Raw genomic sequence first — 27434 nt, 5'->3', positions numbered from 1 at the left:
GGAATTGTATTGTCCTCCTGCTCAGTATCTTTTACACATCTGAAGAAACAAACACACCTTCAGTCAGCACCATAGAGCCTCTGAGGAGGAAGAGGAGGAGTTCATGGAAGAAGAAAAAAACCCTTACACCCACATTCATTTTCACATGAGCGTTTCGGTATGAGAGTTTCTGTGCGTGTGTGTGTGTGTGTGTGTGTGTGTGTGTGTGTGTGTGTGTGTGTGTGTGTGTGTGTGTGTGTGTGTGTGTGTGTCACTTTGCTCTATATGATTAATGCTCTGGGGGTGACTGTTTCAACTACTCATTCATTTTCAAATTAAAAGAAAACTTCACTTTATTTAGCATGTTTTGGGGTATAAAGGTTAACTGCTATAAAGGTTAACTGCCTACCTTTATTATAAGAAACATTCAGAAGTTTTCTGATCATTGTCATATAATAATAGCCTAAAGGCATGCTTTATTGTGCCTAAAACATGCCTCTAATACAAACAAAACCCTGACCTTTGCAGAATGGTTATATCCATTCTTTACATTTAAAGGAAGTGTTTAACCCCCCCCTCCCCCTTACTCACCCTTCTACTTGGAAATGATTTAACTTTCGCTGCAACACAGTAAGCAGAAGGAAACCGAAAGTATTGAAAGAGCTTCAGGCTTTCGCTTTCGCTTCCAAGCGCGCATTTAACTTTAGTTACAACTTCTGCGTTGAAGACTGAGGTCTGTTTGTCTATATTTTTTTTTTTTCCATGAACTGCTTTACATTATTATCCTACAGCATTGTGATCCAATCCATTTCAGAAGGTTGAGAGGCATCAGAATAAGGAATATAGATTTTTTTTTTAATTTTTTTTTCTCTGCAAGGTGGGAACGTCGAGCCACCCAGCACATGCATCTCTGATTTTTAAGTGTGTTTTTTTTTTGTTTGTTCCTGTAAGACACTTCAAGTCTTTTGTGTTGAAGATGGAAGCTAAGATGCACATGAAAGAGTGGCTCATAACTCAGATAGAGAGTGGGAAATATGAGGGGCTGAGCTGGGAAGATGACAGCAAAACCATGTTCAGGATCCCGTGGAAGCACGCAGCCAAGAAGGACTACAAGCAGACGGAGGACGCGGCTCTCTTTAAGGTCTGCACTTGTTTCATGTTATCCAACGTAGAAGCTAGGGTCCGATACATTTACAATATGTTCTTCATTTATTTTGAAGAAGAACAGTTTGATAAAAAAACCAACATTTCCCCTTTTTTTTTTTGCAAAATTGATTAATATATTTAAGGCCAAAACAAGTGTAATGATAAATAAAACATTTGCAGATTGTACCATGTTGAACTACTAACCTTGGAAACAGGTTTATTGTCTTATTGCACATTATTAAGTAATTATACTCTGGCCTGTTGTCTTGTTAAGCAGAAGTGTCTATTTTTCTCCTTTTAATCTCTCCCACACAGAAGCAACATGAACTGCATAACTTGTTTAAAAAAATATTTGGAATGATTGATTTTTATATATATATATAGGTTTGCCTGCATCCAGTATCTATTAATGTATGTATGGCTGTATTTATTATTAATATTTTTATTGTTTTCGATTTTTATTATCATTACTTCACTCTTTTTCAAAAGGCTGAACATATGGTTGAACTGTGGGTTGATTGGAGAAGTCTGCTGAAATGATGCGTTCATGTACCACTGTATATAGGCAAAAAAATATAGGAGGAGTTACCTTTTTCTTGCGGTTCTGTTTGTCAAGGCTGTGTTGTGTGATACTAGTCCAACAATAACCAGTTGGGAGCAACACAGTCATAAAATATATTTCCAACGCTTAGTAGCACTTTTCTGTTTAAAGCATTAAGTGTTGATATTTAGATCATTGTCACTGGGAGGCTTTAGAAAATGAGTTAGTTAAAGAAAGAATGAAGACAAATGTGGTAAAAAGACTTTTGATTCTGCTGGTTTTTATTCACTTAAAGGTATTCTGTATACAGTAAAATGTCAATTTTATATTTCATCATTAAGTAAATGTAAATAAGGTTGATATTCTCAATATATCTCACATTTTTAAGTCCTCTAATTCAGAGCCATTTCAGAAGTTATTTATAAATTGTCCACCTCTAACTAACAAAGACCTAGGTGACTAATATGTTCTTACAGTGCACATTCAGTTATCTGCTTTCACACTACTGTGGATGGATATTTAGTTAAAGATAATTAATAAAATAACAATATATATTTCAGGAATATATTCCCTATAAAGAAAATGACAATTCTAATCAATTTGATGCAGTAAAATAGTGTGCAATTGTTGAAATATATGTGTTCAACCAGTCGTTCACAACTGCAGTTTTTATTTCTTTATTATTATATATTTTTTTTGTTTATACATATTTCAATGTTCACATTCAGGCATGGGCTGTATATAAGGGTAAGTACAGGGAGGGGAGGGACAGAGCCGACCCCACCATGTGGAAGACCCGTCTACGCTGTGCACTCAACAAGAGTACAGATTTCCATGAGGTCCCTGAACGCAACCAGCTGGACATCACTGAGCCTTATAAAGTCTACCTTATCCAGTACGACAATGTGCCTGCCAGGCCAGCAGGTACAAATGAAAACAAATGCTCTTTTCTTTTTATATTATCTTATTGTTTTTTAATAAAAAGCACCACAGTAAGACAGATAAAGGTCAATCAAAGCAAATAAACAAAGAATGAAATGTTGCATTTATATAATGACCTTTCTTTTATCAACTTTTCACCAATATTGAAAAGGTTTTTGTATTAAATGACTCTTTTATTGGCTCTCATTTGTTCTCACTCGTTGCTTTCCTCAGAGTCTCCCCAGATAAAAGATCAAGTCATCCAGGCTCAGAGGTCTCAAAGGAGCCCGGCTTTTCTGGACAAACATGTAAGTGAAAATCAAAGCGCCAATATTCTATAAACTGAGTAAAAAAAACTAAGAACTTGCTGAATACTGTGACTTAATGCTAAAAACACAGCTCTCAGTTTCTTATAAATAGGACTCTTTATTTCTGTATTTTTGTGTGCTCAGTGCTTATTTGGAGTTTTAGAAACGGATGGTAAATGAGGAAGGAAAATCAGATTTAGATTTTACAAGTGGAAAAAAAAGCTTAGGGGAGGACTATTTATTCCCAGTGTCTCCTGATCAAATTTGCTTGTCTTTTGTCTTTTTTTTGATACTACCACTATAAGTCACCAAAAAGTCAGACATATTTCAAACCTTGTGTATGGAGGGTTAGAAAATGTATAGTTAATGCAATTGCTTTGAAGGACTTTGTATTAGTGGAAGCATTTTTCTGAGCTGTCCACATCTAAAGAGCACTATTGCAGACTCTTGCAGCAGAAAACATTTGGGGTTTGATGGGAAAATCATTTTAAACTGACCTGATATCATAAAAAAAAAGATCTGATCCTCAAAACAAATCTCTCCCATGAACTCCATGCTGTGTTTGGTTTTATAGCTCCACTGTCAAAAGGAATCATTTCACAGAAGTAAAGAAGAAGTAAAACCATTACCCGGTAAGTGTTATTCACACAAGCTGTTCCTGTTATATAGAATGTTTAAGGAGGATTCACAGAATAGGAAACTCAAATGATCTAGTCATCAAAAGTTCCTCATCCCAGTCAGAATACCCGTAGGAGCCAACTAGAGCTCAGATAGACAGTAGTGAACAGTTACTGCTGCAATAACTATAATAATGACTCTGTGTGTAGTTGTTTGTTTGTATTAGAAACAGATTTGAGTTTGATGGACACAGAAATATACAGTAAAAAAAAACCGGTTGGACTCAGTTGGAAAGTTTTACTCTGACTTCCATTTCTCTTTGTCTGGGACTTAATCAGACACGGTAACGTTATTCAGTACATCAGTTAACACCTCAGTGGCTTAAAGCGGCTGACGCTATAGCCTTTATAATACTCATTTGGTCATAGTTTTGTTTTGGCCTGGCATTTGTAAAAGAGCCTGGTCGCATTTGTCCACTTACCTCAAACGGTTAAATCGTTGCAGTGTAATCTCTCAACAGCAATAGGAAAAATGGAAAGCCATTACATTTGGTAGACTCACAGTGTCGCTAACATGGCTGCAGACTCTTGTTGTTGTTTTCTTTTCACCTTTGTTGGATTTCTTAGTTTGGGGACTGAGTAGAGCCGTGGATTTTGAGTATTTGTGGGTTAAAATTTGACATGGGGACATATGTCTTGTCACTCAAATAAGCTCACATTTCTCCGATAAGGAGCCCTACTTCGAAATATGTTTAGGTAGGACCACTTCCTGGACTCAATAGAGTTTGTTTAAGGATAGAGTATTTGGATAAAGATACACGTTGACAGAAAAATCTGTAGAAAACTCCAAATCACTTTCTTTTAAACGCTTAAAATGCCTTTATTTTAATGCTTTATTTATATGAGACCTGAAAACAAACGCGTTTCAGGATCAAGCCTCTGTCTGTCCCAGTAGACAAACTGTATGCATAAAGTTCTGATTGAATAATGTCTCCATTCTGCTTTAGATGATCTGATGAAGGAGCACATGTATTGTGAGCTCACAAGAAAAAAGAGGCAAAATCAGAGCCCTGCTTCTATAACCTTCCTCAGCCCGACACTCAACATATCAGGTAAACTCATGAGATTATGCAGGAAACAATCTCAACATGTCACTGGCCTCTTTGTTGTTTGACCTTTCATTTTGTGTGTGCAGACTTTCGTATGCAGGTGACGTTGTTGTACCAGGGCCAGCGGGTGATGAAGGTGACCACCAGGAGCCCAGAAGGGTGCTTCATCCTGCAGGGCCGCGTCCCCTTAGGAAACGAGCGGATCTACGGGCCCTGCACCGCCCAGCAGCTCTCCTTCCCCTCGCCGGGCTCCATGTCCCTGCCGCCATGGCTGGCCGAAGCAATGAACCGCCTCCTGTGTCACCTGGAGAGGGGCGTGCTACTGTGGGTGGCCCCAGACGGGGTGTTCATCAAGCGGTTCTGCCAGGGCCGGGTGTACTGGAGCGGTCCCATGGCCCAACACGCTGACCAGCCCAACAAACTGGAGCGAGAAAAGACCTTCAAACTGCTTGATATACCCACATTTCTCAACGGTAAGGCGATGAATGCATAAACAGAAAATGTCAGCCGCTAAAAGCAGTTTGAATTAATTTACAACCAGCTAGATAAACCTATGTAAACCAAGCTGGAACAAAATGTGATTCATTCAAACAGAGGCAGATTATTTGGGATTTTATTGCTCACATTATTGCTCTATGCAAAGAGGGAATATGTCTGTGTGATTAAATCAGAATATTCCAATATGCAATGTTTGTGTGCAGAGCTCCAGAGCTGTTTACAGGGGAAGAGAGCGACACCTTCTTATGAGATTGAGCTCTGCTTCGGAGAGGAGTATCCAGACCCCAACGTGCCTAAAACCAGGAAGCTGATCATGGCAAAGGTGGGTGGAATTTGCATATTTACCATTGAATGCATATGTGCAGATTTGGGTTGTTGATGAAATATCATGTTTATATTATTGATCATTTTTTTATTTGAATTTAAAAATGCTCACAAGGACTCGCTCCATTAAGAATTTCTATTTCATCACATCAAACTATGTTCAATGTACTGAAGTCGGATTGATCTTCATCTGGTTGAGATTCTTCTGTAGAAATACAATTACAGTTTTGTGGATTTAGCTACCGGACAAAAACATGCGCACGTGTTTTTTGAACATATTTTTGTACATGCCTGCATTTGAATTCTAAATGATCTAGTGTTGTAATTTTATGATGTGAGCAGTGTAATTTGATGTCAAGGGTTTGATCCACTATGTGACTTTCTGGAATGCCAAACAACCAAGAGCTTGGACTTACAAAGTTCTACGTGATTTTAATAACATGTTGAAAAGCTTGCCGACTTTTGAGAAGAGATGCATCGATACTGATTTGAGATTTCTGTCCGATAGTGACTCTAATAGTTGGATTGGTTGTCGGTGAGGATGGGCCGATATGATATCAGATACCATTATTTTGATAAATTATAATTCAGTAAACTTACATCTATGTGTTTATTTGTTACACTTAGTTTTACAAAGTTAAGAAAGCAAGTCAAGCCTGATGTTGCCACACATTTAAGAATGATCCCAGTCTCTTCCATACAGTGAGGAATCCGGTTTATTAATTTAACACTGTTATCGAATCGGTTCTCGATATTGGACGATACCCAAAGCCCAGGTATTGGTATCTGTATCAGGACTGAAAAAGTCAGTGCTCATCAATCCAGGCAGACTCTTACTATTCCTGTGTGGGGTGGCTGTGGCGTAGTGGAGAGCAAGGTAGTTCTCCAATCAGAAGGTCGGTGGTTCGATACCCGGCTTCAGCAGTCGATGTGTCCTTGGGCAAGACACTTAACCCCAAGTTGCTCCTGAAGGCTTGCCATCGGTGTGGACTGGATGTTGCATGAATGTTAGTTAGAGTCTGATGGTGGCACCTTGCATGGTAGCCTGTCATCAGTGTGTGAATGGGTGAATGATATGTAACATACTACTGATTGTAAGTCGCTTTGGATAAAAGCGTCTGCTAAATGACTGTAATGTAATGTAATGTAATGTACTTCCTGCATGCGTAGGGCATAGCTGTAGTATTTTCCATCACCAGCAGAGGTCCTCATAACCACACTGATTGTGTCCCACACTGTGTCCTGTCGGCCAGGTGGTGCCCTTGTTTGCAGTGGAGCTGCTGCAGAAGTTCAACTTCGGAGAGATCGAGGAGAAGCGGACGGTTCTCGACTCCAACATGGAGGGAGAGAAGATGTAGGAGGAAAGGGAAAAGCTACCCTGAACCGGGGGGGCATCCATGAACTATATACAAGTGGATAATAAAGCTTCAGTCATTCCCTGTCATCATCATGAAAGACACCCTAAGAGCAAACAATACAGAGTGTCAACCGTGGAAATGTGTACATGATGACAGAACGATGGAGGTGTTGTATTAAAGACCTGTTTGCGATGTATAAAGGGATTTTTTGCACCTTATATAGATTTTTTCTCTGTCCACCGTGCAGCTAGAATGGCAATAGTTATTAGCTGTTGTTAAAGCATAAATCTTCAATTAAACGTGCTGAAAACATCTGTGTATGTAGCTGTATAGGCCAGTGTGTGTTAATGTAGGTTTGTCCTCTGGAGAGCCGCTCATCTGATTGAATCACTTCACACTTGATGGGTGTATCACTGGGGCCCCCGAGGGAGTGCCATAAAGGATTTGGTGCAATTTGGATATGTTCAATACTAATAAACTTTGAATAAACGACCGGACAGTGATTTGTTTAGTAGAAGGGGGACGGGGCTCTAGGACACCTGCACAGTGTTGCCAGATTGGGCTGGTTTGCTCCCATATGGTGTACTTTTGATGGAAGTGAAAAAAAAGGGCTGGGCTGGTAAATTAAATTTTGGTTGCTTTAGTTAACATTTGGTGTGTTGTTGTTTTTTTCATATTGTGAAAATAATCACCAAACAAGCAGATACAAAACATATTAAACCTTGTGTGTCCATTCAGTCTTATTATTGACTCATTTAATTTGAGAAATATTTTATTCAATTTTCATTTGGGATAAGGGAAGACCTGCTTAACTAGACATCTTCATCATTTACATGTATGTATTTGTCTGCACTCTTTGTGCAATGCTTTAGTCTATTTATCTAACATTTGTATCTTTGGTTATCTGATGAAATGGTTTAAAGTTTGTCACGGTGTTCTGGTAGGGTTATGGTTAGGGCTGGGGTTTTTATATTAAATGTGGGTGTTTTTCTAAGTTGTGACTGGTTTGGAAACTGACTGGCTTGGAAAGTCTGATCTGGCAACACGAGAAGATGTCCAACATGTCACCTGCAAAGGCCCTTAACAAACTAGTTCACTTTATCTGCAGGATACTTTACATAGATGGTGGATAAACTGGTGTGACCGTGAGTAGGCTTCTACATGCGTTTTTTTCTCTCTGTAGGACTTTATTTTTTGACATTGTATGATTTGACACTAATTTATGACAAACACGCTCAATCGTTACCTCCGCCGCTAAAAGTAGTGCTGCAATTTAAGTGAAGGCCGATTTCACCGATGTTTCTCACCGCCAGTAACCGCAATTTGGGTGTGTTTTTCCGGGGCGGATTAAGTGATTTGGGGTTCCCAGACTCAGGCCATCTTGCTTTAACTTTCACCCTTTCAACTTAAGTAAATGTTGATAGAAGTAGACCTGCACAAATGATGTAAAACTATAAACTATTGATAGTAAAGCTATTAATAAATATTAATATTTCCTTCTTAGGGAAAACGTTGGAACATTTTTCCATGAAAATATATTTTTTTGTGTACATATATTAACTTTTTTGTTTGTTTTCCTAACTAAAGTAAACCTTTAAGTAACACCTGAGGTTGACGTGTAATGTAAAGTTAATGATGTCTGACAAAGTCGTCTTTTAAAAGAAACTGAATTAAATTGCCATGTACTAATCGCTAAACATTATCATTTAACTACATCTGACAGACCGTCCTTTTTTTCTGTGTTCATACTCTCTCTCTTCTGTCTCTGTCCCCTCCCTCCCTCTTGTTCCTGTACATTATCATTTTATTAGTAAAACTATTAATACCACGCTGTTGAAGTCTCAGATGTTTGGTGTAATGAAGAGTGAAAGGGGCATTATCAGCACAATGTACTTAACTTCTATTCAAGGTGGAGCTTTCATTTCTAATATAATGAATGTTTTAATGAATAACAATGCATCATATTTGAATTGTTATATTTTGTGAGTCATATATGAATCCGACCAGTGACATTCCTTTGTCAGGTAAATGTAGCAGTACTAATGTTTACTTCTAAAGTAGACGTATACTGTAAGTAGTAGGCAATACAGTTGTATAAAGCATTGGGAGGCTTTTGTAAGTGGTTTTTGAGTACAGTAAGTTCGAATAGTAACATATTTCAACACTTTTCATATCTAAATATCATAATAAATCTATAGCTTTATGGGGTCTTTTTAGTTGGCGAGCTCCAGGCAGTTGCGTATCATGCTCAATGGCAACATCTGGTCCTGGTGTTTGTTCCTGTGAATCAGCGTGTATTTGTTGTTGTTGTTGTTGTTGTTTCTGACCGTGAGTAGCCTTTGGTGTGTGAAGCATCCATGTGATGGTAGCTGTATTGCTCAGGAACAACGAAAGGTTGTCGGTGTTGAGTGTGAAGTTGTTTGTACGAGCGGTTCCTGAGAAAGCTGGAAACAGCAACACCGCAGGCCAAAGTTTGACCTGTTTGACCTAAACCAGTATGTTCTCAATGGTCACTAAATTTATTAATAAGAAAAATGTGCCAGTAATTCTTTTTTTGTCAACCTTATATTCTGCATCTGTATTAGATGATATTTTAAGCATATCGTTCCTGACAACACATGCAGAGAATAAATTCACACCTCTAATTAAATCTATAAAGCTTTTTTTCCTTTATTTCTAGCGAACATCATAACAGATTCACAATTTTTAAAAATATACATTTTTGTAGCTATAACATTTAAAAAGAAAAATCAACAGGTAAGGTTTTCTTTTTGAAAATAAAATACAAAAAAAACAAACACAAAAACTAAAGTGAGATTGTGTGCTGAATCAGAGGAGATACCCGTATCTGAGTTTAAAATACTTTCATCGTTTTCCCTGCCTTCAAACAAATACAGTACGTAAAAAATGAGATGGGAACAGAAGCGTGCAGTACACGGGGGTCAAGAGTATTCACAAAGCATCATGTTCCAACGTGTTATTAGCACCATTACTCCTCAGCCATACTGCACTTTCTACTCTTTCCATCAATCATTTTTTAATGGAAAAACACCATGAGTGTCGAGGCGATGTGGCACAGACCTGTCTGTGTGGGTGGGGGATTGTCTGTTACGCAGTTTTCATTAGTGTTCTCCCTTTCTCAGAGATAATGTTAAGAACATATTGGAGGGTAATGCCTTGACGAACAATCAATTGTTTGAAATGACTCCCAGTGATGAGAATTAAAAAAAAGGCGAAGAGTTGCTCATACATTCACCTTGCATGCCCAGGCCGACAGTTAGACATCGGCTCAGAAGCAAGAAAAATAAAAAAAGAAATGCATTGCGAAATTGACAGAGAGATTGCATTAAATCTGTTTAGCATATTTACTGTATATAACATCTGTAATGTAATATATATAGTCAACTCTTGTTCATATATATCTGCGCTTCTTCAATAGCGTTTACTTTCATAACACTGATTGAAAATCGATACCCTGCAGAAAACACTGTCAGTAAGTATGTGGGTGGGACAGCCATTACAAAAACAGAGTGACCACAGACAAGTGCTTGATTGTCTCACTAAATGTCTTCAGAGTGTCTGTAAAGGAGCCATCCAGAGATCCTTCAGCTGCTGCTCCTCTCGGGGCTGTTCTAAGTAAGGTTGAGGAAAGGAAAAGGAAGGGAAAAGGAAGGGAAAGGAAAGGAAAGGAAAGGAGGATACAACTAGGGCCAGACTAGGATGGGATAGGATAATATTTGGGGCAGCAGTGTGGACACCCGTAAATTGTGTTTTCTATTGTTTTTGTCGTTCCTTCCCTGCAACCCTACCTTGAGGTCTCTCCATTGTTTGTCTTGGTGGGTGCAACAGAGACGAGGAGGGTGTGTATGTGCTTATCTGTGTGTGTGTGTGTGTGTGTGTGTGTGTGTGTGTGTGTGTGTGTGTGTGTAAGTATGCATGTACACGTATGCATTCCCAAGATTCTACTGCCACTTCATTAGCTTGGAGCCATGAGGTAAATCAGTTCCAGTTGAGGGAAGGGTATCCGGGGCAGACCAGCGCCGTTTGCGTGGACGCGGCTGCTCCCGGGTGGGGGGCTCTACAGCCGGAGCACGCGGAGGAGCCGGCACAGTAGGAGCAGGGTGGTGGTGAGGAAGAGGGGGAGGAGGAGGTGGAGGTGGCATCTCCTCCCTATGCGAGTTGCTGGGTTCTCCTGATGCCCTGGAGGGGAGGAGATGCGTGCGATGGGCCCTGGAGCCAGTACGCGTGTGTGTCCGGTGGGTTTGGGTGGTGGTGGTGGTGGGGGTGGGGGTGAGAGCCAGGCAGACATCCCCCTCCATCAGCTGGCGGCAGGGCAGGCCGTACAGCTGGGCGGTTCTCTGCGGACAGCAAGAAGACCAGCCTCGGTCCTGCACGAAGAACGGATACTCCACCAACACCTTCAGTAACTCCTACACAAAACCACAACATTGTTACACACTCAACCAAGTGGTCTCTTTTATGTCTTTCACTTGTCATCACCACAATCTGACTTTGGTGTGTAGTAATATATGTGTCAAGAATTAAACTGATGTTTTCACCTGAGCTCAAAGTGGGACTGATTTGCATGAAACACTCATCTGGTCATGCAGTTATTCATTAAGTTACATCTGATTATGCTTTAATGTAGATATCTGCCGCTCAAGTGTAAGCTGGAGTGAATATTAAGAGAGAAAACTGACCTGAGTGTTTCGGTCTGTAAGGTGGACCTGCAGGTGGGTGAAGCCTTGTGCACTGCCGGGGAAATCAGCAGCACGGTGCAGGTGCTGAGGTGGAACTCTGGGGAGGTATCTGCGCTCCTCAGGAAGTCCTCGGTCCGCAGCTCCTCCACCCGCTTCAATCGACCGCTGGCCAACTCGATCAGAGATCCCTTGGTGAAGTGAGGTAGGAGCGCGGGGGGAGATGAGTGAAGGGTCGGGGGTGAGGCTTGAGGATGAGAAGGAGATAGCTCCCTCCCTCGGTCTCTGTCTCTGTCCCGTCGTCTCTCGCGCTCACTGTCTCTTTCTTGGTCTTTGTCGTGTTGTAGATGCCTCTCTTTCTCTTTACTTCTGATTTTTTCTCTTTCTCTTTCTCTTTCTTGGTCTCTGTCCCGGTCTCTCTGCGACCTGTCATGGCTGTTAGGTAGACCCAGGGGTGAGTGCGGTGAGTTCCTTGGATTGTGCTGCCTGGGTCCTGGCTCCCTGTGCAGGTTGTACAGAGCTGTTCCTGAGGGGCTGTAGAGCGGGTAGGCCTGGACCTGAGGGCTCGGGTGGCACACCGATCCCAAGGAGTAGTAGATCTGTGCTTCAGCCGGTGTGACCCCGAGGGGGTCCAACAGTCCCCCTCTACCTGCCCTGGGGGCTGGTCCGAGAGGATGGGGACTGGTGGAGTGTAAGCTGGTCTTAACTATCCCATGCGAATGTCTGTCCTGCAGTGAGGAATGTGGCTCAGGGCCTTCCTGAGCTTGAGAGTCTTGCAAAAATGGCCCTCCAGAATGGCCATGGGATGTTGGATCCTCCTGCTGTCTCCGTCCACCGTTGGTATGGGAGCTGTGTGGACTGATGTCCAGCCTGGTTCTGCTGCTGTCGTTCCCATAATCTACTGTGGGTAGATGCCTGGAGGTCAGGGCAGTCCTGCTGCCTGGCCCGTCCAGGCCGTTGGGCCTCTTGACCAGGTATCTGTGTCTGGCCTCAACAAAGCTTGGATCTTGAGGGTAGAGAGAGTGGTGGCTAAACAAGTATGATGGGGAGAGGAGAGAGGAGCTGTTGTCCCGCCGGCCGCTGTTAATGTAGGACCATATCTCTCGAGAATCAGCCGGAAAGGGAGTCTTGAAGGAGGAGGTGGAGGAGGGAGATGGGGAAGGTGGTAAGGAGAGAGGCACTTCCCCTCTAAGCCACCTGGAGTGGTGTTGCAGGGTTGAGGGGAGAGGATCATCTCTCCAGGCGGGTGACCCTGAGCCCCTCCTCTCGCCGACCTGCCCGGGGAAAAGGGGGAGAGAGACAGAGGGAGAGTAGCCCAGGTGCCAGGGTAGGGGCAGGGGGAGGCCTGGTGCTGGAGCAGGAAGGGGCTGAGGAGTATGTAGGAGATGTAGGTTCGTGTTAATCAGAGCTCGGTCCCTGTCACTGGCCTCCCTGCCTCCATCTCCTCCTCCTCCTCCTCCGCTGGACCGACTCCGGAGCGGCACAGGGGGTTTAAACTCGTCCAGAGGGATGTGGTGGTCCAGCGATCCTTGCCGAGACTCCCTCTTCTTGGGAGGGAGGCACTCTTTGCCGCGGTCGGGGCTGGGATTCATGGGTGGGCTCCAGCGGCACTGGGGGGCCCCCTGTGTGCGGGTGCAGGCTAGGTCACATGGGCCTCACGGGAGAACGAGGGGCGCAGACAGAGGGGAAGGCTGCTACACGGCATCACTGTCAGATCACTGCTGAGTCCGTTGTACCGAAGCGCCACTCACCTAGAGGACGGATGAAAGAGGACAGGAACACAAGGGAGGGAGGGGACAGAGACAGAGTGAGAGATTAAGTACGAACACAGAAAAAAAGGACGGTCTGTCAGATGTAGTTAAGACTGAGCAGCCAGTCAGGTCAGACACGCAAACAAACAAATTCAGCTGCATCAGACAGATGGCGAGTAATCAGCCAGTGACTCCCTCACATGAACTTCTTATAAAAAGGTTAGAAAACGCTTTCTGATAGCTGCCACTAATTAGTCATTACCTTTTGTGCACTGCGGTGGGACTGAAACTACCCAACTTACTCGTTTCATTCAAACACATTACTCCCACATGTGGACTAAAAATATGTTTTGCAGCCAATGAAGTTCAGAGGCAGTGTGTGTGTGTGTGTGTGTGTGTGTGTGTGTGTGTGTGTGTGTGTGTGTGTGTGTGTGTGTGTGTGTGTGTGTGTGTGTGTGTGTGTGTGTGTGTGTGTGTGTGTGTGTGTGTGTGTGAAAGCACAAACACACATACTCTCACAGCAGGAGAGTTTTCATCTTTGACTCTCAGAGGACGATTGGAATATGTAGATATGTTTTTTTTGTACCACTTTCATGAGCCACCCCCACGACACCCCCGGGTGTTCTCTCTATTCTATATGAGCTTACTACTAGCAGCCCCCACCCCTTCTCTTTCAGACGCACACACGGACAGCAGCAGACACACAAATACTCCCTCCGGCGGCTGTACTTACTCCCCCAGTGATAGGCAAAGCTGGTCACCACCCACCCAAAAGCTGACAGAGACACTGTTGATATTACCACCAGTTGTTGTGGATACAGGATATGTGTCTTTGCATATTAATTATGTGTCACAGCAGGGGTGTGTGTAAATGTGTGTGATTGTCTCTGCGTGTGCATGCGTGTGTGCCATGTTTGTGTGCATGTGTAATTTTTTCTTTTTTCTTCCCTCCCGCGAGAAATGTGTGAACGTGTTTATTTGTTTAGGGCTCCGTGTGCGTGTGTGTTTGTGTTCGAGTCCTCAAATGTGTCGGAGATTTTGCAGTCTTGTTTCATTCAGTGAGAAGTGCGGGGGAGCTCTACTAATTCTCCTCCAAACGTTGCAAATGAGCTCTTTTGAAGCGATGGTTGCCGCGCCGCCAGCCCAGCTGTTCCCTCCAACAACACCACCACCACCACCACCACCACCACCACCCCACCACCACCGCCGTTGCTGCTGCTCCCGCCACCGCCACAACACTACAGCACCGAGCTGCCACTCAGACCCGCACTCACCCGCAAGTCTGTCTCAACAGCCTACCAACTCCCTGCCGTCTCACCATCCACCACACTGTCACCATGGCAACTGTGTCCACACACACACACATATACACACACACACACACACACACACACACACACACACATACACACAAAGCCACTCTGTTAGAGAGGTTAGATGGGGATACTCCATGGAGAGGCGGGTAAACTGTTGCTCATCAAGTGACTCGGTCCAAAAACAGAATAAGTGTTGGAGTCGAGCAAGCTGTTTGTGCATCTGAGTGGAAAACTGCAAACTGGGTGGCGGGAGGAGGGGGGGATTAATCGTCCCAGACACTCACACAGGACGAGTGTGATGGAGAAGAACGTGGGAAAAATGTTTATGATAGACAAAAAACAAGTTGCTGTTATGATGTAAAACCATATCAATTTAGTCCAAATGAATTGATATTTTTTTTAGCTCAGCTGAAGGATAACATGGCCTCATGTGGGCTGAAAACAACCATTGACCTCTGAAAATGATAATTTGCTACTCTTGAGATAAAATGCCCTCAGACGGCATCAACAATTGGAAATCCTTCCTCACATAACCCATCCGGATTTTTTCCATAATTCATTTTCCTAGAATAATCAGTTTTTCAATTTTCATGATAGATTGACATCAATATATTAAAAGTGACAACCAGTCCATATCATAGGAGTATAACATCAGTACTTGTTTAACTAAATAGAAATGGAAAAAACAACAACAAATGAATTACCAAATTCAATTTTGCCAATTAGGAAAAAGATCATCAGTAACAATGCTTAAATAAATCCCACATGTAATGACTATATTAAAATATTTGTTTCAAGTTCCACAGAGTAATCAAAAGGTCTGATTTTTTTCTAACTTATCGCGTATACCTCCACTCTGCTTTGGCGGAGAGTCTACAATCCAGATTTCTTACGACAAAAGAATCTAGTTTCAGTATTTGTCCTCGAATGACTCTGACAAGCTTGTCATTCCGACAGCCCTTATGAAAAAGCCTGTCAAAAAAAGACCTAATATAAACTTGCCAAATAAAGTACAAGATAACAAAGAACACAATTGTGCATGTGGAGGAGTTTGCAGAGAAGTGTCTTCTAACAGAATATACTCCTACACTTTGCAGACACGCACAGAGCTGAAGTTTAGCTGGAACTACAGAGCATTTACATTTATAAAATCAGACAGATCTCAGCCATAATTATGTTACACCCTCCTTCCAAGGAAATACCCCTCAAAGCTTTTGATATGCCATGTAATATAATATATATGCCATAAATGCATTATATATTAAAAGTTTCTTTCATTTTTAGATTCAAACTGATTTAAAAAAAATTCTTTTTTTATATTAAATTGTGAAATGTTTACATTCATCAACTTTCTCCCAAGTAATTGCCAATTTAGACATATCCGTCTGCACCGCTCCACCTCATCCCGCCTTTTCTCTACATGCATTTCTCAGGAACTGTCAAATGCACTGTATACTCATGACCGCAAACCTAAAAAAAAAAGCAGAACTACAGAATATTGCAATTTTTTCCTATTTTGCTATCAAACAAAACATCAACTGATAGTCACGAGGTGCTCTCTGCAAAGGAAAAGCAGCAAATTGCAGCTAATTTAATCCAAAAGAGCAGTTTGAGAAAGTGGGAGCAGGTTGATGGAGTTGCTACAGCGGTTGCTGTGATGGGATGCGAGACTGACCTTAGTTAGGGCTGAGCAGACGTCCAAGTCTTGGCAGTCATTCATGTTCCAGTCCTCCCAGAGGGTCAACCCACTCCTCAGCTCCTCACGGTGCTACACTGCTCCTCGGCAGCACCGCCGCAAGTTACAACACCCGCAGATATCAGCAGCCTCCAGCTACAAGCTGCCTCTGATCTCTGCATGCATGAAATAATACCAGCGAGCCCACCAAACTGAGGGAAAGAACTGAGAGCATGCTATCCGTCTCTCTCTCAGTCTGTTGTGTATGTGACTGTGTGCGTGTCAAGTGTGTTTGTGTGTGTGTGTGTGTGTGCAAAGGGCTGAGGAAATGAGTAATATCTAGCAGTGAGAAACATGTCTGCTATGCAGAGCCACACAGGCAGACCAGTTGCTGCTGCCGCCCACTTGCTTTAATCACTGTGAGGGATACAAATATGCACACAAATACACACACACACACACACACACACATATATATTCACACACAAACGTACACATACAAACAGTCAAGGATGCAGCACATACAGATTATATAGTAGGTAGTATATGTTGACTATATGGCGCCTTTGTACCGTCTGAAGGTATGCTTTCCACTTTAGTTTCACCAGTTCAATGTATGTTTTTAACATGAATACAATCAATCATGGAATTGTTAATCTATATTTGTGAAGACATGTTGGCACATAAAAGAGAGGGAGGGATTGGGGGGGAGGCAGAGACAGTTGATGAGAGACAGGGAGGGACGTGGTGGGAGGCTCATCATCCTACACACACTCTCAGACTTCGGCTGCCTCTGACTCAAAACTAAACCTCACATCCATCAAGCACACACACACACACACACACACACACACACGCACACACTCTATACTTGTTCTTTTTGTTTGTCTGTAGTTTTCGTATGAATTCATGTCCTTTGTTCTCATCAAAGCACTTTGTGACGAACCTGTTGTTAAAGGAGCTTTTATGAATAAATTAGATTTCACTTCACATTCACACACACAAACGCACACACACTCACACACAGAGGCTCATACGCTAAAAGGAGCGCCGCAGGAGTGCTCTGAATGATTTGCTTCGGTGATTCAGTCGGTGCAAGTGAAGTGCGTCGGTATTGCTCGTATGGCTTATTAGCGCTGAATTGGTGAGAGTGCTGGAGCTCAATTCACGGCAAGAAATCAGAAACCAGCCAGTTATAAAAAAAATTACGACAAAATGATAAACCGACACAAGGTTGAAAATGCAGGTCTATCAACCTGTCTGCAAAGAAACAAGGCCAAACCTCAGATCAGACATGCTTATGTTAATTATTGGCGCAGAAATGCAATAAAGGAAAACGAAAACATAAATTGGAGCACAGGGAGAAATAGGACTTAATGAAGCAATCAAATCATTATTGCTGGTGAATTGTAAGGAGCAATATTTCTTTTTTTTTCTATGAGCAATTCAGGCAACCCAACCTTGCAAACATACAGCAGTGTGCAGACTTGTATACAACAAGTTTTTGGAGCTGGGGGTTAACCTTGTCTAACTTCTCAACCTCAATAGAGTGGAGAGTTAATCAGATTTGGAAAAAAGTGTGCAGACACATCAGCTTGAAGGCCACATTGAAACGTTCACGCTGAGATGACAATTGCCAAGACAGTCTCCTCTGACATTTAGGAGAAGATTACTTTTATTTGAAGCGAATGCTGTTTGAAAATGATGTGCTCTGAGGTTGTGTGGGCACAAGCGCTGTCTGCTCTGGCATTTGCTGTTTTTGTGTGGGTTTATTTAAGTATCACAATTAAACCGTTCTACAGATTTCTTGAACTTTTGGAGAGTTTTAGATTTAGATTAAACCATACTGTGAGATTTTGCTTCCAATAGCTAAGGGCCACAAATGCAAATTTAATGAAATTTGCATTTGAATTGAAATTCAGTCTTAACAAAAGTCTTAACAAAAGTAAGAACAATATTTATTGTTAAACTATAAATAAATATAAAGAAAATATCTAAAAGAAATTAAGAAAAAAATGTATCAGTTCATAAATGCATTAATTCATATGCAATAAAAAGGAACAAAAGGCCAAGAATGAAAGGTTTCTTTCTTATGTTTAAAAGCTGGTTTACAAACAGCAAATTGTATGTTAATTTCTGTTGTTGTAATTATAAAAAAAATGTAAGATTTAAAAACCTTGATAAAAATAAAGTTGCCACTACAAAAGAATTTCCATGAGTATATTAAACCCATTGCTCTTAAGGTGACAGAGTTGAATTTCTAAATTAAATCATACAGGATAACAAATAACAATTTTTTTTAACCAATACAATTAAAACTCAAGATTGTAAGTTAGTGAGAAATCATACTTTGTATATTTAAATATATAAAGGAACTTAAATTGGAAATAATAAAATGTAGTAAAGGACTAAAATAATCAGCCTTTTGTGCTAATAATAATAATTCTACATAAATTATATCAGTGTTTGATATACATTCCGACATAATAGTCCAGTCATAGTGAAAGAGCAGGAAATAGAGCAAGAACCGGGTTCATCAAAGAGTGTTTACTACAATATAGAGATATAGAAATGACTGTTGTGCTCTACTTATGTATGCACACGTTGATATTTAGCATATTGAACACACACACACAGATCAACGCGAGCAATAAAAATCGACACCAGCAAATACGCAGTGGAGTCCAACTGAGCTGTCAATCATTGACGTGCACCACTGAGACTTTTTCTCTCTCTCTCTTTCTCTCTCTCTCTCTCTCTGGCTTGGCTTACACACACACACACACACACACACACACACACACACACACACACACACACACACACACACACACACACACACACACACACACACACACACACACACACACACACACACACACACACACACACACACACACACACACACACACACACACACACACAGGGTCAGGCCTAGACAAGAAAGGTCAGATGAGTCACCCAGCAAACCAAAGGAAGTGTCATGTAGCAAAAGGGGTCTTTTACAGGTGACATCCTCTCCTCAGCAGTTTTTTATTGAACATGGGACAAGTTTAACTGTCTTAGCTTCTACTCCTTTATTCCTTTTTTTTTTAAAAAATACAATTATTTATGCTTCTTCTTCTTCTTTTTTTTTTTTTTTTTTTCCTAGTGCGTAGCCTCGTATGGGGTGTCTGATCACGTTTCAGGCTGAGCGGGGGGATCTATGATGGACGTCTGATGCAGCAGAAATTTGTTGCTGAATGTAACAGATCTGAGAAGAGGGGAGAGTAGAGGAGAGTGGAGTGGGGGGGGGGGGGGGGTTGGTTGAGGACACATATAGAAAGATAGATAGATATGTAGATGGATAGATGGATAGATAGCTGGATAGTTAGAATGAATGATGGCGGGAGGTGGTGAGGGGAGGAGGGGAGTACTACTAGCCGAGTGTTGTGGCTTACTCCACAAGGAGCAGGGCTAAGCTGATAAAAAGGACAGGGTGATACGGGCGATGGCTTATTGGGCAAAAGGCCAGGTCAGCCTTCAGGGCCCTGGCCCATTCTTCAACAGGATGAGCCAGCAGCTCTGCACGCAAACACTCAATGTAAGAGTGACTCTTTGTGCTCAGTCATGACGGACCTGCACACTTTGTCAGTGTGTTTTTTTATTTTTATGAAGGATAAAAGATCAACAGTATGTGCCATCAGTACGGTAAAAAATAAACAGAACACACTGCCTTGGTGTTGGTGTCAGAATATGCGAAACAGCTGATTGGACGAGAGCAGTGCAGCGTGAGCGATGCAGACGAGAGGATGACGGCTGTAATGTATTGCTGGGTTAATCCCCGTGAATCCCAACTGGTACGGCCTAAGGAAGGCTTAGTATAGTTCTGGGAGGAAATCCCCCCTGTGTAGTGGTACAGGCCATTAGCCCCTTGGGTATAAATAGGGCAGCTATGACTCCTTAAGCTGGCTTTTACGCAATATTAGTTAAAAATATGACTTGACTAATTACATGCAGGTCAGCCAGTCAGCAGAAGCAAAAAAAAAAAAAAACATCCTCCTCTTCCTCTGACCAGACTGCTGCAGTGTGTCTCTTCTTCTTCTACATGAAGATAGGCAGCACATATTAGTGTGCATGCAGAGGTCAGAAGGGAACAAGTGGAACAGTTAACAGGTAGTCTGCAAACCTTGTGGGTGACATACTAAGGCGGGCTGTTATGTTGTTGTCATTCATTGACATTTAAGTATCTACTGATGGGAGTTTCATTTTTGCACTTTTCCACTGTCTCAATCTCTTCTGTGGCATTTGCACTAGCTACGTTTTTAACCGCAAAGAGATGACTCAATTTGTAGGCATCATATGCATCACAAAGTTAAAAAAAACAAAACAAAAAAACACCACACAAACATCACCAAGGCGATTCTTATGCAACTGTAGTGATGTCACATTCTGCTGATGCACAGTCATGCTTTTGTATTTCCATTCTTTCAGCTCTATAATTTTGTCTAAATTAATTCTCACTAATTTATTTAATTTTACACACTCATCTTCACTGGCTCACAGGTGACGGTCCCTCTCGCTAGTTTGTGACATGATTAGCCAAACTCATAGGTCTTGATGCGAGTATTTCTCTCACGCTATGAGATCAGTAGCTTACAATTGGGGGTTGAGTGACGAGGAGAGGGGGGAGAGAGAGAGAGAGAGAGAGAGAGAGAGAGACTCAGGGAGCGAATCTGATGGGGTAGAAACAGCTTGAAGGAGAGAGAACAAGTCTGTGTTTGTGTGTGTGTGTGAGAGAGAAAGAAAGAGCGGGGATTACTTTTCATTACAAAGATTTGTTGTTTTTGGCGCCGTCCCCATGGCGACTGACAGTCAAACTGGGTTTTTGCTGTTAGTTCTCTAGTTTTAGCAGCAAAATGTCAGCGAGCTGTATGCATACACGCTGATGACTTCTCCACTGAGAGTGCATGGCCAGGTCTCTCATCGGGAGCTCAAGTGCCATTCATTTTCAGCGAGACTGTCTAGACTTGCTCTATAGATACTGTCTGGATTACCTTTATCACTGCCGGCATTCAAGACAACATTGCTATACACTGCCATTATTGCTGCTGCTCTACAACCCCTCCCACACCAGATCCGCTGGCCAGCCTCACGCTTGTTTACCCAACGCACGGCTTGTGCTCTTTGTTATAGAGGGTGCTGCAAATGATATTGAAAAAAAGGATTTGTGAGTGGGCTTAATGCTTGGTTTCAAAATGAAAATAGGGAGAGTCCCACTTGAGAGAGAACCTCTGTCACGCAGCTATTTTAATAATCTCTGCTTATAATTAACACAACAAAAAAAAGAAGTGAAATTGAATTAGAGAAAGATGTTTTGCTGAGTGATTTTAATGTTGCAAAAGATAAAAAATAAAAAAATTCTTTTTTAAAAAAAAAAAAAAAAAAGGAATAGAGAAGCAAAGGGTAGGGAACGTAATACGCGACTTCAGGACAGGCTTTCAGGACCCTATTGATGCTATAGGCTACAGGACGTCTCAGATGTTACACTTTCTGTACAGTGATACCAAAACCGATACTGTGCAGTATGTTGCGTTTGTGTGCTCTGGGTCTGTCTGTACGGGCAGATTTACTGATCCACTGGGCTGAGAGGCAGGCCTGGCTGCAAAAAAAAACTGTGGGTGTTAAATGGTGGGTGGTGGGGGTGAAAGGCCATTGACCCCTATTGTAGATGAAGTGCGGAGGAGGAGGAGAACATACTGCTTGATCATATACAAGGGTGAGCAGGTCAGGGCCGAAGAAAAAAACGATCCGTGCTAACACAAAGAGAGAGAAAAACTCTGATAACTGACAGATTGCACTTTACATATGCACAACACACACACAAACACACTGCATACACATATCTTCACAAAGTACTTCACACGTATCTTAACGTAAATGCATCCTATGAAATCCCACTTCCTGCGCCTCCCTCTCGTGGGACAACCCCCCACTGGCAGGTGTGTCTGTCACCTTAAAGTAGTCTGGCACGATGTCAACTGTATTCAAACACCTGCCTCTGTTTGGGATTATTCATCACACTCCCTGGCTCCTCGACTTGAGATCCCAAGCCAATTCTCATACCCTTCAACTGTGAGAGTGCTGATCTGGGAGCAGTTGGCACGGAGGTCCCCTCGACTGAAGAGCATGTACGGTTAAAGAGATTTGTGCAATGCCGGTAGACTGACTAAAAGAAGTCGAAGTCGTCTTGACGTCATCATAAAATATCCTGCTTTATGGTCTATTTGACTCTAAATGGGAACATAATTTACTAAATAAACATCATGTTGTATGGAAGAAGACTTGAAACTAGCAATTGGGACCATAAACTCATGTTTACAATGTTTACTGAGGGAATAAATCAAGAGAGAGGTCATTTTCTCATTCTATACAATCAAACTTCGTTTTGCAACCAGAGGAGTCGCCACCTGATGGCCATTAGAAAGAATGAAATTTCAATGCATTCTGCATCGGCTTCACTTTTCAAAACATGAGGCTGCCAACTGGCAATCCGATAGAGTTTAATTTATTGTTTACTAAATAACCTGCAGTACCCCAAGTTAAATTATGGATATGGAGCCGAGTATGCCTCTGTTGACACATAGCAGATATATTACATATTGCTCTGTTTGTCAGCTTACATAAGAATAAAAAAAGAAATGACGTGAGCATTACCTTTTTATATATAAATATACATATATGAATTAATTGAAGTACAGTATGTGTTAGGGCAGCAAATGTTGCCGAACTTGACTCTCTCTCCGTTCTGAGAGAGGACGACGTGCAAGACACGTATAGTGTTTGTTTGCCCATAATGTGAGTGTGACTTTTGACAGTGAGAGTGATGATCACAGATCCTAGCCGGTGAGCGAGAAGAGGAACAGGGTGATAAAGAATATGAATAAACAAATAAGGTAACATGGGGTCATGAAGCCTCAAATAGGTTTAGAGGGGTTGAATAAGGGAATTTTATGAGACCAAATATAAATCATATGCCCTTAAAAAGACACATGCATAAACCCATGTGATCATGCAAATGTGTAGTCTCTGCGTGAATGTACACTCTTGAAGTTTTCCCTCTCTGTTTCTTTCACTTTCAGTCCCCCCCCCCTTACCCACCCACTCTCTGTCTTTCCCTTTCACTCAACTGGCTGGCTGTTTGAGAGCACGCACTCAACGTGGGTGAGAGTGCTAGAGTATATGACTGTCGACACAAGGTGCGTGTGTGTGTGTGTGTGTGTGTGTGTGTGTGTGTGTGTGTGTGTGTGTGTGTGTGTGTGTGTGTGTGTCGGCCTGTCTGTGTGATGCTGTAGGTGGAGAGGCACAGCAGGGCGTAAAGGAGCGCTGTGATAATGACAGACCATGCATTATATAACATGCAGATTGCATAAGGAGAAGTTTATTTTAGGTCCAGATATTGAGGATGTATAAGTTATATATTTATTTTTTTTACGTGGGTGTGTACAGCACTATGCGCACCTCTAAGTGCAAGGATGTGTGTTTGTGTGAAAATGTTCTGAAATGTGCTCGTTTTTTTATTTTTTTTGGGTGCCTTTCGAGGAGTGTGTGGGTGTAAGTAAACTAAGTGTATTATGTGTTTGTAAGATGGGGGCATGAATGTTTTCAGATTTCTTTCATAGCTATCTGCATATCAAAACAAGTATGTGGGAATGTTGGCACATTTGTGTACAGTGTGCATAAGGGTGTCTTTATTGCGAGCTCCCACTCATTATCACTTTTAGACTTCAGAGAGATCCACTTTGTAGGGGCTGATTCTCCTTGTCGGGCACAAACCTTGTAACTTCCAGATTTAATCATTTTTCGAGTTTGAGCTTGTGTTGGAAAAATAACAAAACGTGCTCCTTAAGTTTTATAATTCTCTCTAGGAGTAGGCGGTATACCGGGTTCAAGTGACACGTTCGGATATGATTTTTGACACCATCCTCGCTGTGATAAACACATGCAATTTGGTTTGGCAAATACACCGGAGGGAATTACAACACCTGATGAACTACGTCACTCCTGCACAGGTTATACTGTCCATGGTTACCTTAAGGCTATCGCCGTTCCTTTTCACGGAATCTCCTGCTTTCCATTTCGGCTCCCCTATTTTTGATGATAAAAAATAGGCGATCTACGTGCCATGTGTCTTTTGTACAGTACCGATCCAACAAGGTCTACTCTGTGAACTCTTTCTACATGTGGGTTAAGACGTCAAAGATAATGTCAGCTTTCGTTTTCTTCAGAGATGTAAATTATTTAACATGTAATATTCAAATTTTTGCTGTTTGCGAAAAGAGGTGAAAATACTTACTGAAAAATAAAACAACGGTAAATATGTCTAAAAATTCTTTATTTCTTAGCAATACAATCACAACTCCAAACAGCTTTTTGCTTTTAATTCTGAATGAATAATATTACATTTATATTGTGGGGCTTGCTACTCCTCCCAAAACATGTAGGACTCAACCTCATTTTTATTCCTATTTAGACCCAATAAACACGTCCCTTTCTTCAGATATGTTTCCCTACATTGCCAAAGAGAGTCATGTTTTGTATCCCTTTTAGCTTGTCATACCGTGATATAAAACATTGATAACAATATTGATATTTTGGGTCACATCGTCACAAGGTTATGGGCCTATAGGATGTGTTGTGTGGAGTCACAGAAGTGAGGCAGAGCAGATAGTCTCCGTGTGCCACTGCCTCCTCTGAGCGCCTCGCTCCATGCATGAGTGTGCCCCTGTAAAAATAGACCTCTTAAAGGGCCAGCAGCCACTCAACCTTCTCCCACAAGCCTGTTCTGCTCTTCAGGGTGACAGTACTCTAAGAAACATGGGATGGGAGGACATGCTGTATTTCTCATTCAGCCCACAGAGACGAGTTGTATTTCTGTGTCCCACGAGATGTAGAAAAAAAAATCCCACATTCAGTTTTTCTCTTTATCGTCGCCATTCATGAGGGCACCTCTCTGGTACACGGTCATAAAACAAAGCTCCAGGTTTATATAAGTAAGTTACTGTAATATATATATTTAAACCCTATTAAAGATCTGGGTTTTGAAGCCACCTGACTACAACTAGAGCCCCACCTAGGCACAAATTATCACTGTTACGCCACAGAGTCCTCGCTCCAAATCGGGTTGAAATTACTCCTTTGCATATGAGTCACACTTTGCAATTAGTCAAAAGGAGCATTTTCTTGAAGCAATCTCTCAGTGACATAAGACTTCCTGTACACTCCCGCGGATCGTCCTCGTAATTGTGAATAAGTGAATTAAGTCAGCGGATGACAAAATGTTGTGCGTCTCGCTCGAAAGACATCTATAGCTGGGAACTCTTTGAACCTGTGAAGTTTTCCTATATGCAGCATATGGAGGGTATCACTGCAGCAGAAGGAAGGCGGCTGCTGTTGCAGAAATAGACTTACAGAAATCATAATCTACGCACCGGCGTAGTGTTTCTCCTGCGAGAACGGCGAGAAATGAGTCGGTTATAGAACACAAACATAGCTCTCCCAGCAGAGGGGAAAAAGAGACAAATTTAGTCTTTGACCATGTGGTGTAAAGTTGTGATTACAGATTAAAAGCACACGTCCTCTCGTGTGTCTTTATACACTGGTTGAATGAGAAGTTACAGTAGATTTCAGATCTACACACCTGCACATCCTCCCTTTTGATTGCATGAGACTTGCCCCCAAACATCTGCACCTCCCATTTTCTCTCTCTTCCTCCCTGACATCCCACCTCTTTCCAAATTCCCTCCCCCTCAAAACTGCTCCACTAACCCCACCCTCTCTCAAATCTCATATCTGTTCCTCACAGTTTTAAGCGGGCTCCTCCAGGGCCCCTTGGCTATCTCTGGACCAGGGCTATTTAAGCCCACTGCTCTAATTCTGAAAGTCCTGATCTGCCATCATGCTGAGTGATGAACCTCCACCTCTCTCTCTCTCTCTCTCTCTCTCTCTCTCTCTCTCTGTCTCTCTCTCTCTGTCTGTCTTCGTCTTTCTCACACACTCCTTGACTGTGGATCTGTCACACTCTCCCTCTTGTTCACACTCTCTCTGTTATGCCCTTCCACACGCAGAAAACACTCCCACACACAGGTGCCGCTTTACATGAGGATATACGCTCATTCACTCACACACACACACACACACACACACACACACACACACACACACACACACACACACACACACACACACACACACACACACACACACACACACACACACACAACACAATTTATCCTTGTAATTAACCCAGCTCACTCTGTAGATGACCCGATGACAGTCGCTCCTGAACCTGTTTCCTCAGAGCATTTAAACGCACACAGCTCAGTGAGGGTTTATCCTTTCATTCAAAGTTGCCAACACACCTGCGCTCCCACACACACACACACACACACACACACACACACACACACACACACACACACAAACGCACACTCACAGGAGGAAGCGGTGTGGTCACATACCTCGCCGGGTGCCTTCGCGTAGCAGGTAGCAGAGAGTTTACTCATTGGTGGACCAGTTGGCAGCAGGCACGTAAGAATATCCAGTTTTGAGACTGCGAGCCTCTTCTTCCTCTCTACTGCTCAGCCTCCCCTTCCTTCATCCTATTCCTGCCTCTCCTCCTTCTCACTCTCTAAACGCCTCTTTGCTCTCCCTCTCTCTCTCTCTCTCTCTCCCCAGCTCGCTTGATCTCTCCAACCCCCTCCCTCCCTCCCTCCCTCCCTCCCTCCTCCTTTCTCGCCGTCGCTCTAACTGACACACACACCTTCTATCTCACCCCTTACAACTTCAATCTACACTCATCCCTCTCTGAGTAAGTCCCCTCTGACACACGGTGACACTTGATAACTTTTTTCCTTTCCCCTGCCTAATATGCTCCCTCCCTCCCCCCCTCCCTCTCTCTCTCTCTCTCTCTCTCTCTCTCTCTCTCTCTCTCCCTCTCTGGGAGTGTGTATAATTAGACAGAGCTCAGTGGTAATACAGTCAGGCTCATTGTGGGAGCCTTAGCATTGCTGCTCATGTTTGGCTGATAGCCCAGCGGCTTCACTCATTAACCTCCCTCGAGCTGCAGAATGGGCCAGCCCACGGCTCGTGCTATTTGCTGCAACACCTCGGCCTCTTAGCCCACGTCAGCCAATCGCAGGCCACGTGGATGATG

General features: G+C 42.5%; 2 protein-coding genes across 2 annotated transcripts; one reads left to right on the top strand and one right to left on the bottom strand.

Annotated features, from left to right (window-relative positions):
* The first annotated feature begins 663 nt into the window (after positions 1-663).
* On the top strand, positions 664-7523 carry irf10 (interferon regulatory factor 10). The gene is made up of 8 exons (XM_054609053.1): positions 664-1120; positions 2395-2590; positions 2822-2895; positions 3470-3527; positions 4520-4624; positions 4708-5094; positions 5323-5441; positions 6697-7523. Exons 1-8 carry the CDS (start codon positions 956-958, stop codon positions 6799-6801), a joined length of 1209 nt encoding a protein of 402 aa, XP_054465028.1. The 5' UTR covers positions 664-955; the 3' UTR covers positions 6802-7523.
* Positions 7524-9474: 1951 nt separating this feature from the next.
* zmp:0000000926 (uncharacterized) lies at positions 9475-26923 on the bottom strand. The gene is given in 4 exon segments (XM_054609552.1): positions 9475-11231; positions 11502-11557; positions 11560-13249; positions 26740-26923. Coding segments are annotated over 3 exon segments (2055 nt in total). The 5' UTR covers positions 13091-13249; positions 26740-26923; the 3' UTR covers positions 9475-10763.
* Positions 26924-27434: the final 511 nt, after the last annotated feature.

Source organism: Anoplopoma fimbria, chromosome 12 (assembly GCF_027596085.1).
Source record: "Anoplopoma fimbria isolate UVic2021 breed Golden Eagle Sablefish chromosome 12, Afim_UVic_2022, whole genome shotgun sequence".
Classification (NCBI taxonomy): Eukaryota; Metazoa; Chordata; class Actinopteri; order Perciformes; family Anoplopomatidae; genus Anoplopoma; species Anoplopoma fimbria.
This window is presented reverse-complemented; position numbering and strand designations above follow the sequence as displayed.

Bases quoted from the DNA above. Each gene is read 5' to 3' on its own strand.
- irf10 (XM_054609053.1), top strand. From the start codon at position 956: ATGGAAGCTAAGATGCACATGAAAGAGTGGCTCATAACTCAGATAGAG. The intron at 1,121-2,394 runs GTCTGCACTTGT...GTTCACATTCAG, and splicing joins AGGACGCGGCTCTCTTTAAG to GCATGGGCTGTATATAAGGG. The intron at 5,095-5,322 runs GTAAGGCGATGA...GTTTGTGTGCAG, and splicing joins TATACCCACATTTCTCAACG to AGCTCCAGAGCTGTTTACAG.